Source organism: Procambarus clarkii, chromosome 62 (assembly GCF_040958095.1).
Source record: "Procambarus clarkii isolate CNS0578487 chromosome 62, FALCON_Pclarkii_2.0, whole genome shotgun sequence".
Classification (NCBI taxonomy): Eukaryota; Metazoa; Arthropoda; class Malacostraca; order Decapoda; family Cambaridae; genus Procambarus; species Procambarus clarkii.
The window spans coordinates 23,515,600-23,530,678 of record NC_091211.1 but is presented as its reverse complement, the minus strand read 5'-3'; the positions used below and the strand labels follow the sequence as shown (position 1 = coordinate 23,530,678).

The following is a 15,079-nucleotide window of genomic DNA, read 5'->3' as shown; positions in this document are numbered from 1 at the left end:
CGATTGATGTGAATATCCCATAAGTTTATGATTTATATGGGTATCTCTATTTCTCCCATTATACCTATTAAATTCAGCAGTGCCAACCGGTATTCAACATGAAAAAGGATCTGATGATCAATGTTAATAAATACATAAATAACGAGTAACTGAACATATATATAAACGTGGCAGATGGTTGGCACGTTCTGCTGGATGGCTGACCACATTCTGCTGGATGGCTGACCACATTCTGCTGGATGGCTGACCACATTCTGCTGGATGGCTGACCACATTCTGCTGGATGGCTGACCACATTCTGCTGGATGGCTGACCACATTCTGCTGGATGGCTGACCACATTCTGTTGGATGGCTGACAACATTCTGCTGGATGGCTGACCACATTCTGCTGGATGGCTGACCACATTCTGCTGGATGGCTGACCACATTCTGCTGGGGGTTGGGGGGTTGGCCACCCAGCTAGAGAGAGGAGGTTGCCAGAGATGACCAAGTGAGGCTCGCCGTCGTGGAGAGAGAACAGCAGCAGTCCTGAGGTAGCCAGACGCCTGTGTGCTGGTTTACATCACGTATGAAACCTGATCACTAAAAACATATTATTGTGTAATGTGTGAGGGTGATTGCCGACATTTTAGGGGAGACTTGCCAGATTATGAAGACACAAATGCAAAAAGTTGCAGACAATTAGACACCTAACCCACAAGCCTAAAAATTTTGAGGGAAAAAATACTGTCTTCAAAAATTCTTCATCTTATTAGAGGGCATGATGAGCAAGAAAAAATGCGTGATCAGTACCGTGTTTTACGATATATTAAGAATTAGTTTTTTTCAGAGTCGAGCCGGAATGCAAGAGTTGTCATAAGAATCACTACAGTAGCATGTGCCACATTGCACTCGCATCAGTGGAGCTGACCATAAACGGCACCATGTTTGGCACGTACCCCACTGCAACGACCGTGCAAAGTTTGGCGAAGATAATACCCAAGCGGCTGACCTTCAACTTTGGACAAATATACAGGCATTCAATGTTATATAGATTAGATACACTAAGGTTATAAACACTTAACCATTTTTGTGTTAATATTTATTTGTGTTTGTATAGAAAGAGCAGTATGAGACTGTTCATTATTCTGAGTTTAAGTTACGCTAATTAGAGTTTTATTAAATCTCTCAGAGATATATAAGCCTGGTGCTTATAAAAAGGAAAATATATGGGTGAGGATAGTGAGGCAAAGGTGGGGGTGAGGCTATAAATATGTGGGATTATGTGTTACAAATTATATTTTAAAATTATTAACTTAGCAATAAGAGCATCAATGCCTCCATTCATTTCTCTGGTGATGAAGCGTTAGATGACTGCAGAGTCATCTGGTTGTGTCGTAATACTGCTTGCTTCTATCACGTTAAATTTTGCGTCCCTGAAGATCACTTGTTGCTCCTGGTTCCTGTGGGAGACACGAGCGTTGTTGGGGCTATCAACAAGGCAGGCACACGTACGTTTGTGAATTCTAGCATGTTTGATTCAAGAAATTTTAAGCATATTCGGTCACTTTTATTATAGGATGCACTATAAACCCCGCCGCGGAGGCCTTGTTCTTCCTGCTTCTGATATGGATATAGTCTGGATTCGACGTTATGTTCACAGCGTCAATTTTGGCTTTATTGCAGATGTTCGCAATTGCGTTTACTCTCTAACTCTGTTTTGCTTGTTGGTGATGACCTTTGTTACTTATCAAAGGCAAAACTATCAACAACGAGATCACCCTGGCAGGGGTTTGCGTAGGACATGTGCATGAATGAAAGATTAATTCATTGAGGGTATAGAGAGTACATGGTACTAATGCCAAACACAAACAATACCCATGAGATCTTTGTAATATTTGACACGCCTTTATTCCCTTTTCCTTCCCAATCATAATTCTTGTTATTGGCTACTTTTCTGCCTTCCTCTCCTCCCCTACATATTTCTCCTTCCCGTTATACTCTTGCTTGCTCTTTTTACCTAACTCTACTCTCCATCCTTCATCCCATTCAAAGTGAAATCTTTCCCAACACATTTTCCCAAACGTTTCCATCCTCTGTCTCCACACCCAACGAGCCAGAACCTACCCTTATGTCTAGATTTCATCTTCCACTTGCAAACAACTACCATTTCCTCAAGCCTGCTCACTGTTTCTGTCCCAAATACAACGTATTTTAAACACACATTTGCAACTAGTCTTATACCTATTCTTCAACACTGCAAAAATCACCTCCTTTACCTGCACCCATATCTCTATTTACCTCAACTCTTCTTTGACACCAACTCCTCTCTCCAATTTCTTTCAGTGCTTATCCACCATCCAACACCCAGTTCAAGTGAAATCTCCACAATCTCTGCTACCTCACCCCTCGACCTAATAATCCAAATAGGACTCACGCCATTAACAAGAAAGTCCTTGATTGTTATCCACAATCTCCAACCTCTCTAGTGAAGGACTTTCCTCCTCTTCACAATTATTTACACCTGCACCTTTGAACTCCCCCCCCCCCTCTCCTCGAAAGACAGATAAAATACGATAAATGACTGTGATCTTCTAGGAAAAACTGTAAACAAAGACAAGGAGGAAGATTTAAAACTCTAGATAAATAATAACTAGAACTTAGAGAACTCTGAAGCAGCGACCATAAGCGCCAAATATACATACATACATGCCTCATTACATACGAGAACACATACCTCTATACAAACGGGAACACGAAGACATCGAGAAATCATGCATAGAATTAAAGTCAAAGTACTAATTGTTGGGAACTTCAACAATAGAGGCAGACTGGTAATCCCCATAAAATGACTGAAGTCTTTGGTGTAAAATTAGTGGAATCTGTGATAAAAAATTGGCCAATGCAGCATCACAAAGAATATACGAGAAATAGGCGAGGGGATGCACCTTTCAGGCTGGGGAGAGGAGATAAACTACCTCCGAGAAATGGCTTCAAGAACTTAATACCAGTAATAAAAAATGTATATATTTGAGATAAAATTAAAACACTCGGGATAATTGATGAGGTAGAAAAACTGAAAATTTTTAAAAATTAACAACAACAGACTGAAAAGACGCAAATGGAAGCTCGAGGAGTAGAGGAGTCCAAGAAATAGTGAGCAATTATTTTTACACATATAGCAGAAAAATAAAAAAATAAAATCGAGAACGTAGTAGAAAATCACTCCAGACTCAGTATCAAAAGTCGATATGGTTAGAGTAATATAGATCGGAAGTCACTGAATCCTGTGACCAACAACAGGAAAGAGGAATACCAAAGAAATGCAAAAATAAATAGGAAAATATAAATAGGTAAACACACACACATACACACCCACACACACACACACACACACACACACACACCCACACACACACACACACACACACACACACACACACTACTGTTATGGTATAATCAATCGGTACACCGGTGCTTCAATAAAACTCACTTTCTAATCGTTAAAATCACATATATCTTTAGGTCAGGCTGGCTAGACTACACTAGATTTGGTTGGGCTAGGTAACGTAAGGTCAGCTTAGAAAACCTACTTTCAAACCGTCTTGGGTACAATGCAAGACTTTGTATCCTTACCGTTGACCGGAGTAAAGGTGTATGAGAGCGTGAAGCCTGGCCTGACCACGGAGGAATCACTGATGAACCTCACAACCACCCGGCGGCTGTAGGTGCTGAAGCCTCCTGGCAGCCTCGCCCCACAATACCTCCGACTGGGGAGCAGAAACCTATATTAGCACACTGTCGATGAAGTACAAAATATTCCAATTCAAATCAAATCAATAACTATATATATGTGATGTGCAAATTGTTTTATAGATCTAACCAATATTTTTCTTACAACGATGACAAAAATTGATGAATATACTGTGTAACTGGATACAATATTGGTAATACGTTGATAGTTAAAACAGTGAAGTGAACACAGATATATTTTATTAAACTCTATTGTGTTTTACAATTAACTATGTTCATCGCTTTTAAATTTTTCAAACATTACAAGTGGAAATATTCCAATTTATTCAAATCTAATTCAAAAATGTCATGAGTATAACACATTAAATCCATTAGGGAATCCAGTTGTCCCTTAGGAAATCTACACGTCCCTTAGGGCATCCACGTGTTCTCGACGGCTTCCTAGTCTTTCCTTGGACATCCAATTGTCTACGAAGATACCTATTTATCCACAGGAGGCACCCTTAACAAATAGCAACTGCCATTCTCAATAGAAACTTTCATTTATTCACATAGTACCCATTCACTTGGACTGGCCGGTGCAGTGACAACCCCGCTTCTAGCAAGTCGACCCTCCTTGGTCCAAATAGTCAGTGCTTTCTCCCTTACCTTACCTTATCCCCAGAGTAATTTACCAAAAGTTAGCTATCCTCATAATTAACTAATTAGTTCTCGGACACAAACATATGTTGTGCTTACATGATATTCTGACAGCAGTTACCGACATCAGCAGCGTCTGAGGAAGATTCTCGTATCTCAACGTAATCGTACTGGCACTCTGCTTGGGCTTCCAAATCAAAGGAGAGCCAGGTGATGCGGAGAACAGTGCCAGGGGGTGCCACGAGTTGCCACTCACATCTCTGGTTGTTCTGGTAGTAGGAGCTGGTCGATCCCGCGCTGAAGATGCCAGAGAGTCCATCTATCTCTGTCAGTGGTCAGGAGAGGTCACTTGCTGGGTTACATACTAACTACCTAACTTTAAAGCAAGTTAAAGACAGTTCAGAGTTACTTGAAAATGACCAACTCTATGTGAACCTAAAGAAGCTCCCAGGTAAAGTATTGTCTATTTGGTCAATGGTGACTCTAAATGGGTTTAGGTGACATGCATAGGACGAGAAAATGAGTCGATCCTGAGGTAGACGTTCGGCTGTCATAGGTATGACAACCTGGAATAATACAGGACACGAGGGGGAATAATGAAGCCTGGCTGATTTTCAATTAACTGTAATTTAATTGAAATACGTTTAAGGTATAATAATATATTTTTATTTATTTACAATTTAAATACTGATAAAATCTTTAATTCAAAACAGGCAAAAGACTCCAAGATAAATAAAGTGTATTACAATTAGGAAAAAGTTGAAACTAACATATTCAGTTTTAAATGTGAAGATGAAAGGCAAAATAAGAGCCTTGAGTCACTGCATTAAATTACTAATATTTCAAAAACAGAGCTTAATTTAGGTAAGTACATCCAAGCGAGTACATCTAGTACACACAACTCAACCATGACACTCAACAATACACTTCTAATCCTACCAAACTCAAATAAATTGATTGTATATATTGTATACACACACACACACACATACATATATTTATACATGTGTGTGTGTTTGTGTGTGTGTATATGTATTAAAATAAAATTAAAATAGACATGCATGGACGCTAGACACGAAGACGAACCTCAGGGATGTGTCTTCTTCCACTTGCTTATTACTATTACACTTCAGTGTAAGAGTAATACGTAAGTGGAACGAAGAAAAGTGGGAACAGCAGAGGGAACCTCCATCTATATACCTTGTCTAGTGCTGCAGGACGCCTCCTCGTTAGGGAAGATGGGAGGGCCGCTGGGAGGGTTGCTGGGAGGGCCGCTGGGAGGGAAGCTGGGAGGGCCGCTGATGTCTATGATCCCGTCTGGCGCCGGAGATGGGGTTGAGCCAGCACTCCACGTTACTGCAAGCAATCATAATACACACACTTTATTATACGGATCAAACTGAATTATAAACACACTGGAACAAATATATGATCATATAAAACTTTAATATAACTATATATATATTTCATTCATTTAGATATTAGGGGCGATGAATGGTCGACTAATGAAGGCAAGATATATGAAATATGGTAAGCTAATAAAGATAGGCCCTTGATAAACGTAAACACTTCTACTGAACATAATACATTCGTCACAATATCTATTAGAATATTAGGTGGAATAGAAGGTCATACCAATGGGCGCCCGGATAACGGTGTAGGAGAGAGTGAAGCCTGGCCTGACGCCAGAGCCATCACTGTGGAACCTCACCACCACCTGTGAGCCGATGGTACTGAAGCCTCCTGGCAGCCTCGCCCCACAGTACCTCCAACTGGAGACAGACAATATAAATTGCGAAGCTGTGCTTAAGAACCACCATGCGTGATTTATGTCAATCCTTAGCATTAGTGTGAGCCATTGAGAATTCATGGATCCCTAAATTACCATCAATTCACATATCTCCGGCTAATATTGCACAATGGGAAGATAAACCTTTTTATTTTACATAAAAGTCATTAATTAGCTTGCTTTTTGAACGTGTATTTAAAAGGTCATATGTAACACGAACAAGGACCAACAGTTTCAATCTCAAACCATAATGTAGTATAGAAACATGAGATGTTTTTTTCGGCCATAGGGTTATGGACCAATGGAACCGCCTACCCACCGAAGCCGTAAATGCAGTAACATTGCTTCAGTTCAATATTCAGCTGGATAAAATTATAAGGACAAATGGGAGGATCTTTGACAAGCCACCGGCTTCCTGACCTCGACGAGGCCACTAGTGAGGCCAGCCCTCAGGTAAATTCAGGTACAAAATAATGACTTTAAACCTTAATTTTTTGTTATTTCTTACGTAACCTTGTTTTCCTTTCATTTTTCTCAAATATTCATAACAAAATGAAAAATTAAGGGGTTAACTACTTATCCAAATTTCAGAAGCTATCATCGATATCTGAATTTTTTAATATGATTTTCCTTCGAAAAGGTTTCCATTTCGGTTATACTTTAGACCCCTCATGTAAGTTGACCAGACCACACTCCAGAAGGTGAAGGGACGACGACGTTTCGGTCCGTCCTGGACCATTCTCAAGTCGTTGACCTCAGCGCCTCAAAATCGACTTGAGAATGGTCCAGGACGGACCGAAACGTCGTCGTCCCTTCACCTTCTAGTGTGTGATCTGGTCAACAATAAACTTTATTCTCCATTACACTACTGGATAATGTTTAAGTTTCAGGGGCGTTTATTTCCAAGCATTATGACATTCAACTTACGTTGCTAAGATCTGGCCAGTTGTGGAGACGTCCTGTATCTGAACATAGTCCCTGGAGCACTCATCATCGTCTTCCAGGTCAAAGGAGAGCCAGGTGATGTGGAACACGGTGCCACGAGGTGCCTGGAGCCACCACTCACAGTCCTGGTTGTCCAAGTAGGTCTCGGTAGTTGACCCCACGCGGATCACGCCCGAGGTTGACCCCAGCGCCTCTGTATGGGGAGGGGTTCAAAGATGAGGAGTTCGTTGTTATATGATTAGGTTCATATTAGGGACGTATTTAAATGATGAATATGTATGCAAATGGTTTGATCCAACATTCAAGGAGATTAGTTTAATGACGTCAGTTATAGGTAACTAAAAGACTGGCAGGGGTGATTATAGGTCAAAAGTCATGGTTGAGGCCAATTTCTCAATCATTTAAATAAATATCGCATTGTGAACATTTATGTACTGTACATCAATCAAGTTAATCTTTCCTTATTTTTCGAATTTCAGATACATTTATCAACAACTAGAGTGGTGATTGATTCTCTATTATGCACCCCATACTCATCCCGTGGGCGGTGGTGGAAAGGGTTACAGAGGCACATAATCGGTTCAGGAACTGAACCCCATAGTTCATTTAGCTAAGCAAGTGACAATCTTTTGAAGCTATAGTTACACAATCATTAATGTTATATATACATGTACATATATATACAATCATTTACACAAATACATGTACACATCGATAATCTTTTTATATCATAAGTGATTCAACAAAAGGCTCACAACAGTCACTATACAAGGCACTTTACATCTATGGTGAGTCACACAGTTACTAGTCTTGCTCCACACCCACCCAACTGGGCGGCAGCTTTACAGTCATTCATGCACTATCTTACAGAAAGCAAATTTTGGATACTTCGGTAAGATTCCCGGCAGTACATCGTTTTGAATGAAGTACTTACACATTTCTTGGGTTCCATTGATCGTGTTGTCTCTGAATTCTGCGATTTTTTCACATTCCAAATAGTCACGTATGTAACTCTTATTCGCAGGCCTTATTCTGCATTCGTATACATAATGGTTTACAATCACGTGAACTCGTATACATAATAGTTTACAATCACTTGTACTCGTATACATAATAGTTTTCCTAATATTGTTTTTACTATAATATTGTAATTCCATTGGAAAATCAACAATTTAAAATTTTTATGCTATGTAATATATAATATTTTTGTTTTATACAAGTATATGTAATAAATGGTAAAACAGTAGAGACAGAGAAGTCTGACCTTGAGGGTATGCGCAGGACGATGGGTCTGGAGCCACAGAATCATTTGAAGCATACCAATTCTCAGTGTCAGATCCTTCTGTGGTCAAACTTTCAGAGTAGTCATCATCTGTATTAAAGTCTCCAGTGTCGGATATTTCAGTGTTAGAGTCCCAAGAAATCCAGTCCGGGGCACTGCTGCTCTCAGTGGCTAAATCCTGACGTGACTAGAAATGAACAGGAAAAGCAAAAAACATGTATGCATTGTATTACTATTTTGTGATTATGATTGTGATGCCCGAAACGCTTTGCGTAATAGTGGCTTTAGGCATTGTATGTACTAGCTATACCTATAAGTCAAACAATCCTTGTAAATATTTATTGTATGTATGTACCTTACCTAAATAAAATTGTATTGTATTGTAATTGTATTATTTCCCATCCGCCTTCAAGGATGCTAAACCGGGCTTGTCGAAAAGCGCCAGGCCCACTAAAGACACAAATTGAATCTTGTCACTGTTTTCATCAATTCATCAGTAAAGCACAAACACAAACTAACATTTAGTCACGTAGATGATAATATTCTTGATGAATCTTTAGGGAAGATCGAGTCCAGCATTTAGTGATATTAGTAATTGATGTAGCTTGCCATTTCAGGCAAAGGGGGACATGGATTTCGACTCCCACCTGCTTTTGACTATCCGCAAAACAACCACTAGTCACCCTGCAAACTTTGGTGAGACTAGCCCTAAGCGTCTGTCCTCGATCCTCGAACAAATAAACATTTTCTATTGATATAGAAGATCGTTCTTCCTTTCCCCCGTCCCGCCCTAAATCTTGATTCCTTCCCAGTGCTATATAGTCGTAATGGATTGGCGCTTTCTCCTGATAATTTACTTCTCCCATGTACAGATATAGATAAGACAATGCGCAGTGAAGATGGTTGTAGTGATACAGGAAAAGTGGTGAAAGAGAGGGAAGGTTGTGACGGAGAAGGAAGATGATGGACAGGTCGAGGTGATGATGGTTGAGGACGGGGTAGTGAGGAAGGCTACAGTGATGAATAGAGCGTGTAGTGAAGATGTGGACCCGAGCAACGCCGGGTATACCCTCTGATATGAGTGTGTGTAGTTATAGCCCAAGTTAGCCGTACTGAAATTAAAGAGGTTTTGTAAAAATAAAATAATTATCAAAAGACGGCGTCAAGCAGAAAAGACTATGTAGCACTCTGTGTCGCTGGATATATACAAAAGGTGCTAAAAATCATCTCAAGACGCCAGTTCGAAAGCAAAAGACCACAAGGCGAACACAGGTATCGAACGCGCCAAGTGTTCCAAATAGAGACAAATGACTTCCCTTCGGAAAGGGAAGGGAACTATCAGCGGAAAGCACCAAGCCATTACGACTATATAGCACTACGAACGTGTCAGGACAAGGATTTGGGATCTGACGGGGGGGGGAGGGAGGTGGAATGGTGCCCAAGCACTTGGACGGTCGGGGATTGAACGCCAAATTGCATGAAGCGAGATCGTCGCTCTACCGTCCAGCACAAGTGGTTGGATGAAATTGACCCCCCTGGGGATAATTGAAAAGCAACACTTATTGTTGTGATGATTTTAGTACATATGTATGTATACTTAGTACATATGTATATTTAAATACATGGAAAGAGGGGTGTTTGTCACCATACCCGGCAGTGAACTGACTTCATACTACCAATGTTACCAAGCGTACTTTTTTTTTTTACATTGTGGATTATTTGTTTACTAAATCCAAATCGGCGGATTTAGTAACTAGGAATCATAGTATCATTTTGTGCGTCGATAGTAGGATGACAGAGAGCGTGAATGCAGGAGTAGCATATACGTGTGAATAGCTGGTTAAGTAATACGTGAGCACAGTCAGTACAGATGTTGTATGTTGTCTCTTGTGTGGCGCACGAGGAGAGGCCTCGGCTGGCTGGTGGGAAACTGAATCCAGTGGGCCCTATACCCACCCATGAGTACCGGTAACTCAAGTGTAGAACTTAAAAAAATGGTAAAAATCTGTGCAAGAATCCTAGATCTAATCCTTTCGTTCATATTCAATAACACACAATTTCTTACACTTACACACACAGATTTGTCCATGACTTTCAGCCTACCTCACAACCAGGCACCCTGAGTTAGAAATTTCCTTGCTTGGCTTACCTTAAGCTTGACTAATTTGGAGGCTGAGGCAGTATCGGTTGCGACCAGAGAGAGCAGCAGCAGCAGGAGCAGCAGACGAGCGCGCCGGTAATGGGTGTTGAAGCACACCATTGCTGCCAAGACCCGGAGGAGGACGACAGCTGGTCGCTTCACTCCAATATTTACCTTTACGATCACGTCGACCTGGTATTTAACCAGCGTCGAGCGAGAGGGGGCGATGGAGGGAGGGAGGATAGAGGGGGAGAAGGAGGGAGAATAGAGGGGTGAGAAGGAGGGAGAATAGAGGGGGGAGAAGGAGGGAGGATACAAAGGGGAGGAAAGGATTTGATGTTTTTTTATGTGAGGGGGGGGGGGGGGGGGCTGGTCACGTTCTATGGGACAGAGATAGGAAAAAAACACAAGAGCTACATAGCGGAAGATAATAATGATAATCATATTATTCCAATTCTTTATGATAACCTTCTTTGTCACCTTATTCATAGGCTGTTCGACGCCCTGCTCCCAGCCGGACGTAGGAGTCACGAACACTCACTCACTCACTCACACGTAGCTGAGTTAGGGGTCTGGCAGCTGAGTGGACAGCGTGCAGGACTTGTAATCCTGTGGCCCAAGTTCGATTCCCGGACCAGGCAGAAACAAATGGGGCAGAGTTTCTTTCACACTGATGAGCCTGTTACCTAGCAGTAAATAGGTACCTGGGAGTTAGACAGCAGTTACGTGTTGCTTCCTGGAGGTTGGGGGGTGGTGTGTGTGTGTGTGTGTGTGTGTGTGTGTGTGTGTGTGTGTGTGTGTGTGTGTAAAAAAATTAGTAACAGTTAGTTGTAGTTAGTTGAGAGACGGACCGAAAGAGCAGAGCTCAACCCCCGCAAGCACAACTAAGTAAATACACTCTTGCCAGTCAACATATATGTAGAGCGCTCCAGGTACCGAACAAAATAATTAAAGCAAGATTTACACGCTTCCAAAGGTCAGAAAGTGTCCCCAAAGGTCAGAAAGTGTCCCCAAAGGTCAGAAAGTGTCCCCAAAGGTCAGAAAGTGTCCCCAAAGGTCAGAAAGTGTCCCCAAAGGTCAGAAAGTGTCCCCAAAGGTCAGAAAGTGTCCTCAAAAGTCAGAAAGTGTCCTCAAAGGTCAGAAAGTGTCCTCAAAGGTCAGAAAGTGTCCTCAAAAGTCAGAAAGTGTCCTCAAAGGTATGCTTGGGACCTCATAGGATTCAACAGATATTTTCAGAACTTTAATATTTCCAGAGAAGAGAGAGGGAATTATCACGGGAAAACGCCAAGCCATGGCGACTATACGGGTCTCCGCAAATGAAGAACAGAAGAATAAATATGCCACAAGCAAAGTTGTTTATCTGTCATTACCTGCTTCACCTCAGCAAAGTCCGCATCAGCTTCACTGACAGGTGTGAACCCGAGATTATGGATTTTATTACAGAAATGTGGATATAACTGTCAGGCGACACTCGTTTGCCGCTAATGCACACTTGGGATAACACTGAGTAATGAGGTTTATGGAGTTTTTTTTTCAAACTGTTTGTGCAGATGTTCCGGCCAGTCATGCAGGGAAAAGGTGTATGCGACGTGCGCGTGCGTTTGCGCATACTCACCAAATTATGCATGCGAGGGGCTCAGCTTTGGCTCTGTGCTTTCACCTCTCAACCATCAATCAACTGGTGTACAGATTCCTGAGCCAATTTGACTAATCATATCTAATCATTTAAAAATGTGTATGGGATCGGACTCCCCTACATCACTGATCAGTGTATTCCATTTATTAACTACGCTGAAACTAAACAAAAAAAATTCTTTCTAATGTCTGTGGCTCATTTGGGTTTTCAGTTTCCACCTGTTTTTCCCTTGCGCGTTTAACCCGTGTTAAATAAACTACTATATATATTATAACGTTAAATCTACCGTATCAATTCCTCTGAGAATCTTGTGTGTGGTGATGACGTCTTCCCTTTCTCTGTTGGTCTGGTGATTAAAGTGATTTTACAAGCTCGTTACAATTACATTACTGATATTAATTGTTGCATTCCACAATAAAACTTTGGTACAAGTCCAGTATATCATTGAGTGTTTTAATATTCAGATTATATATGCAGAGTTCAACATATCTCAATCCAGAGGATCGGAAGTCAATCAAGTTAGGGTATTCTACAAAATAATCTCCTCTAGAGAATGTACGTTTTCTCTCTCACAAGTTTAACATAATTTATAATATATAGCATTATATAATAACGGTGTTTTGTTACTTAGAAAATACTGAGAAAGTTGGAGAACACTGATCCAGATCACTTATTTAAAAAGGACAAAAATAACGCACCCGAGTGAAGTTTAAGCTTAACAAGCTATTGTTGGATAGATAATAGATGCTTTTTTTCCCCATCATATGAAACGCTATGCGTACTAGTGGCTTTAGGTATTATATGTACTAGCTCTATCTATAAATCAATCAAAATGTTTGTAACGCTGCATCTATGTATGTACTTTTCCTAAATAAAATATTATTATTATTATTATTATTATTATTATTATTATTATTATTATTATATCATGGCATCATCCATCAAGTCATCATCCATCATGGCATCATCTGTCCGCCGAAGCCTTAAATGTCAAGGCATTTTCAATCCATCCAAACTAGCAAGTACAGGGACTTGGGACACTGCAATAAGTTCGTGCCAATAGTCTCTGAGACTCTGGGAGCTTAGGGTAAAAAATGTGGACGAAAGTTTCTTAAGTCCATCCAAGTGATATATATATAACCAGCTTTTCGGTGAATATACACTGTTTACTTTAGTCCTGGACTATGTTCAGGACTAAAGTATTTTTTCTGGTTGGTCAGTAAGCTGTTGTTACCTCAATAACCTTCTATAGGCTAAACAACAATTAACAACAATCAAACACAATGAGGAAATCTTTGACAAGCTGCTAGCTTTATGTCCCTGTGATGACAAAAAATATATATGGTGGTGCCCAGTTAAATAAATTTAGCTTCAACAGTGAAAGTTGTATCCGGAATTTAATTTGAAAACGTCTCCCCATAAAATTATTTTCTTTATTTAAAACGACGTGTTACTCATAGAAAATGTTTTAGGGCTAACTAAACTTTGAGAAGTGTTTTTTTTTTTTTTAAGTTCATGGGTTTTTGTAATAAATTTCTGCGAAGGCCGCCACGTCGAGGATTTCTCAAGTTGCATTTTAAAAGAAGCCTTTTCTTTGTATTTATGACTTCGGCAAGCAGCTGAATGGCTGCCCGCCGAATTACTATGGCTTATTGGTGAAATATCACTTCTTAAGTCATACCTCGTTCCTTGTACAGCTTGTGTGCTGTTGTCCTTTTCGTGAGAATAACAGTTTACCCTTTCAAGAAGCAGTTTAGATTAATGACTTTCATTCTGTTCAGTATTTTAAAGATCGCAGTCATCTGAGAGGGCTTATTGTCACACTGCAATTTTTTTTTTTAAGACTAGGTTTCCATGCTTAGACTTGTAGTATATAAAGCTAGGGTTAACCAGAAATTTGTACCGCTTAATAAACAATTTATTTTCTAGATGTTCGTTTATTTTCAGGAAATGGTTTGGATTTTGTGCTAGATGCCGGAGCTCCAAATTGCTGAACAGCTCTCATTGACTGGGTAATCGTTACTCTGAGGTCTTTGCATTTATTTTTAATCTGCAGTAGAGCCGCATTGTTTATATAGTAAGGCAATTATGAGGAGAAAGCGCTAAGCCAGTATGACTATACAGCACTTGGATGAGGTAAGAAGTCAAAGAGCTGGGATATGAGATCAAAGAGCTGGGATGTGAGAGTGGAGTGAAGGAACGGTCCGCTAACACTTTGACTGTAGAACGCCAGCCCTGCAGCAAGCGAGAGCTTCGCTCTACCGACCAGTTTAAGTCTATAAGCCTGTCTTTTTTATAAAAGGTAATTATGAATTGTGTTGCTATGCCCCATCTCGGCCCAGAACTTGGGTACACTATCCAAGAGTGACGTTAGATTAACGTTATCAACATTAAATGTTGATAACGTTGATTCAATGTTGAAATACCGTTACTCTTGTATAGTGGGCCCACTGGGAACTAAGCACGTTGGCCAGACGATGATTCAAGGATAAATCAACGTCGATAACGCTGATTCAAAGTTATTCCAATATGTTTTGTCCGTTGAGATGTATAATGTTTTGCATTTTTCAGTATTACAGACCATTCATTTGCCAGTCTTCTTACCACGTATAGAGTTCACGTTGAACAGTTTGCATAATCTGGCTTTAATTTTTTCCCCAAAGGATTTTGCGTCAACTGGAATTACCATTTAAAAAAACTATTTTCTGGCTAGGACATGGATGCGCTCGTCCTCCCTTTATAAAGGGTTATGAAGGACGAGCTCTGACCAGTGCAGGAAAGGTCGTGTCGTCCAAAGTAGCGTCCCCCCCTCTCCTCCTTATTTTAACAGAAGGTTCTACCACACCATTCTTCTACGCTGGTGCAAAGACCTTACTTTCTTTCTCTCTCCCCAGCCCGAACACCTTACCGACGTC

At 40.5% G+C, this 15,079-nt stretch overlaps 1 protein-coding gene across 1 annotated transcript; it reads right to left on the bottom strand.

Moving 5' to 3' along the window:
• Positions 1–1,073: 1,073 nt before the first annotated feature.
• LOC123766605 (exoskeleton protein RP43-like) lies at positions 1,074–10,682 on the bottom strand. Its single transcript, XM_069308101.1, has 8 exons — positions 10,538–10,682; positions 8,371–8,575; positions 7,089–7,299; positions 6,008–6,144; positions 5,573–5,728; positions 4,472–4,697; positions 3,617–3,750; positions 1,074–1,443 (listed from the first exon to the last, which is right to left on the bottom strand). The coding sequence occupies exons 1-8, from the start codon at positions 10,646–10,648 to the stop codon at positions 1,424–1,426; spliced, it is 1,200 nt and encodes a 399-aa protein (XP_069164202.1). The 5' UTR covers positions 10,649–10,682; the 3' UTR covers positions 1,074–1,423.
• Positions 10,683–15,079: the final 4,397 nt, after the last annotated feature.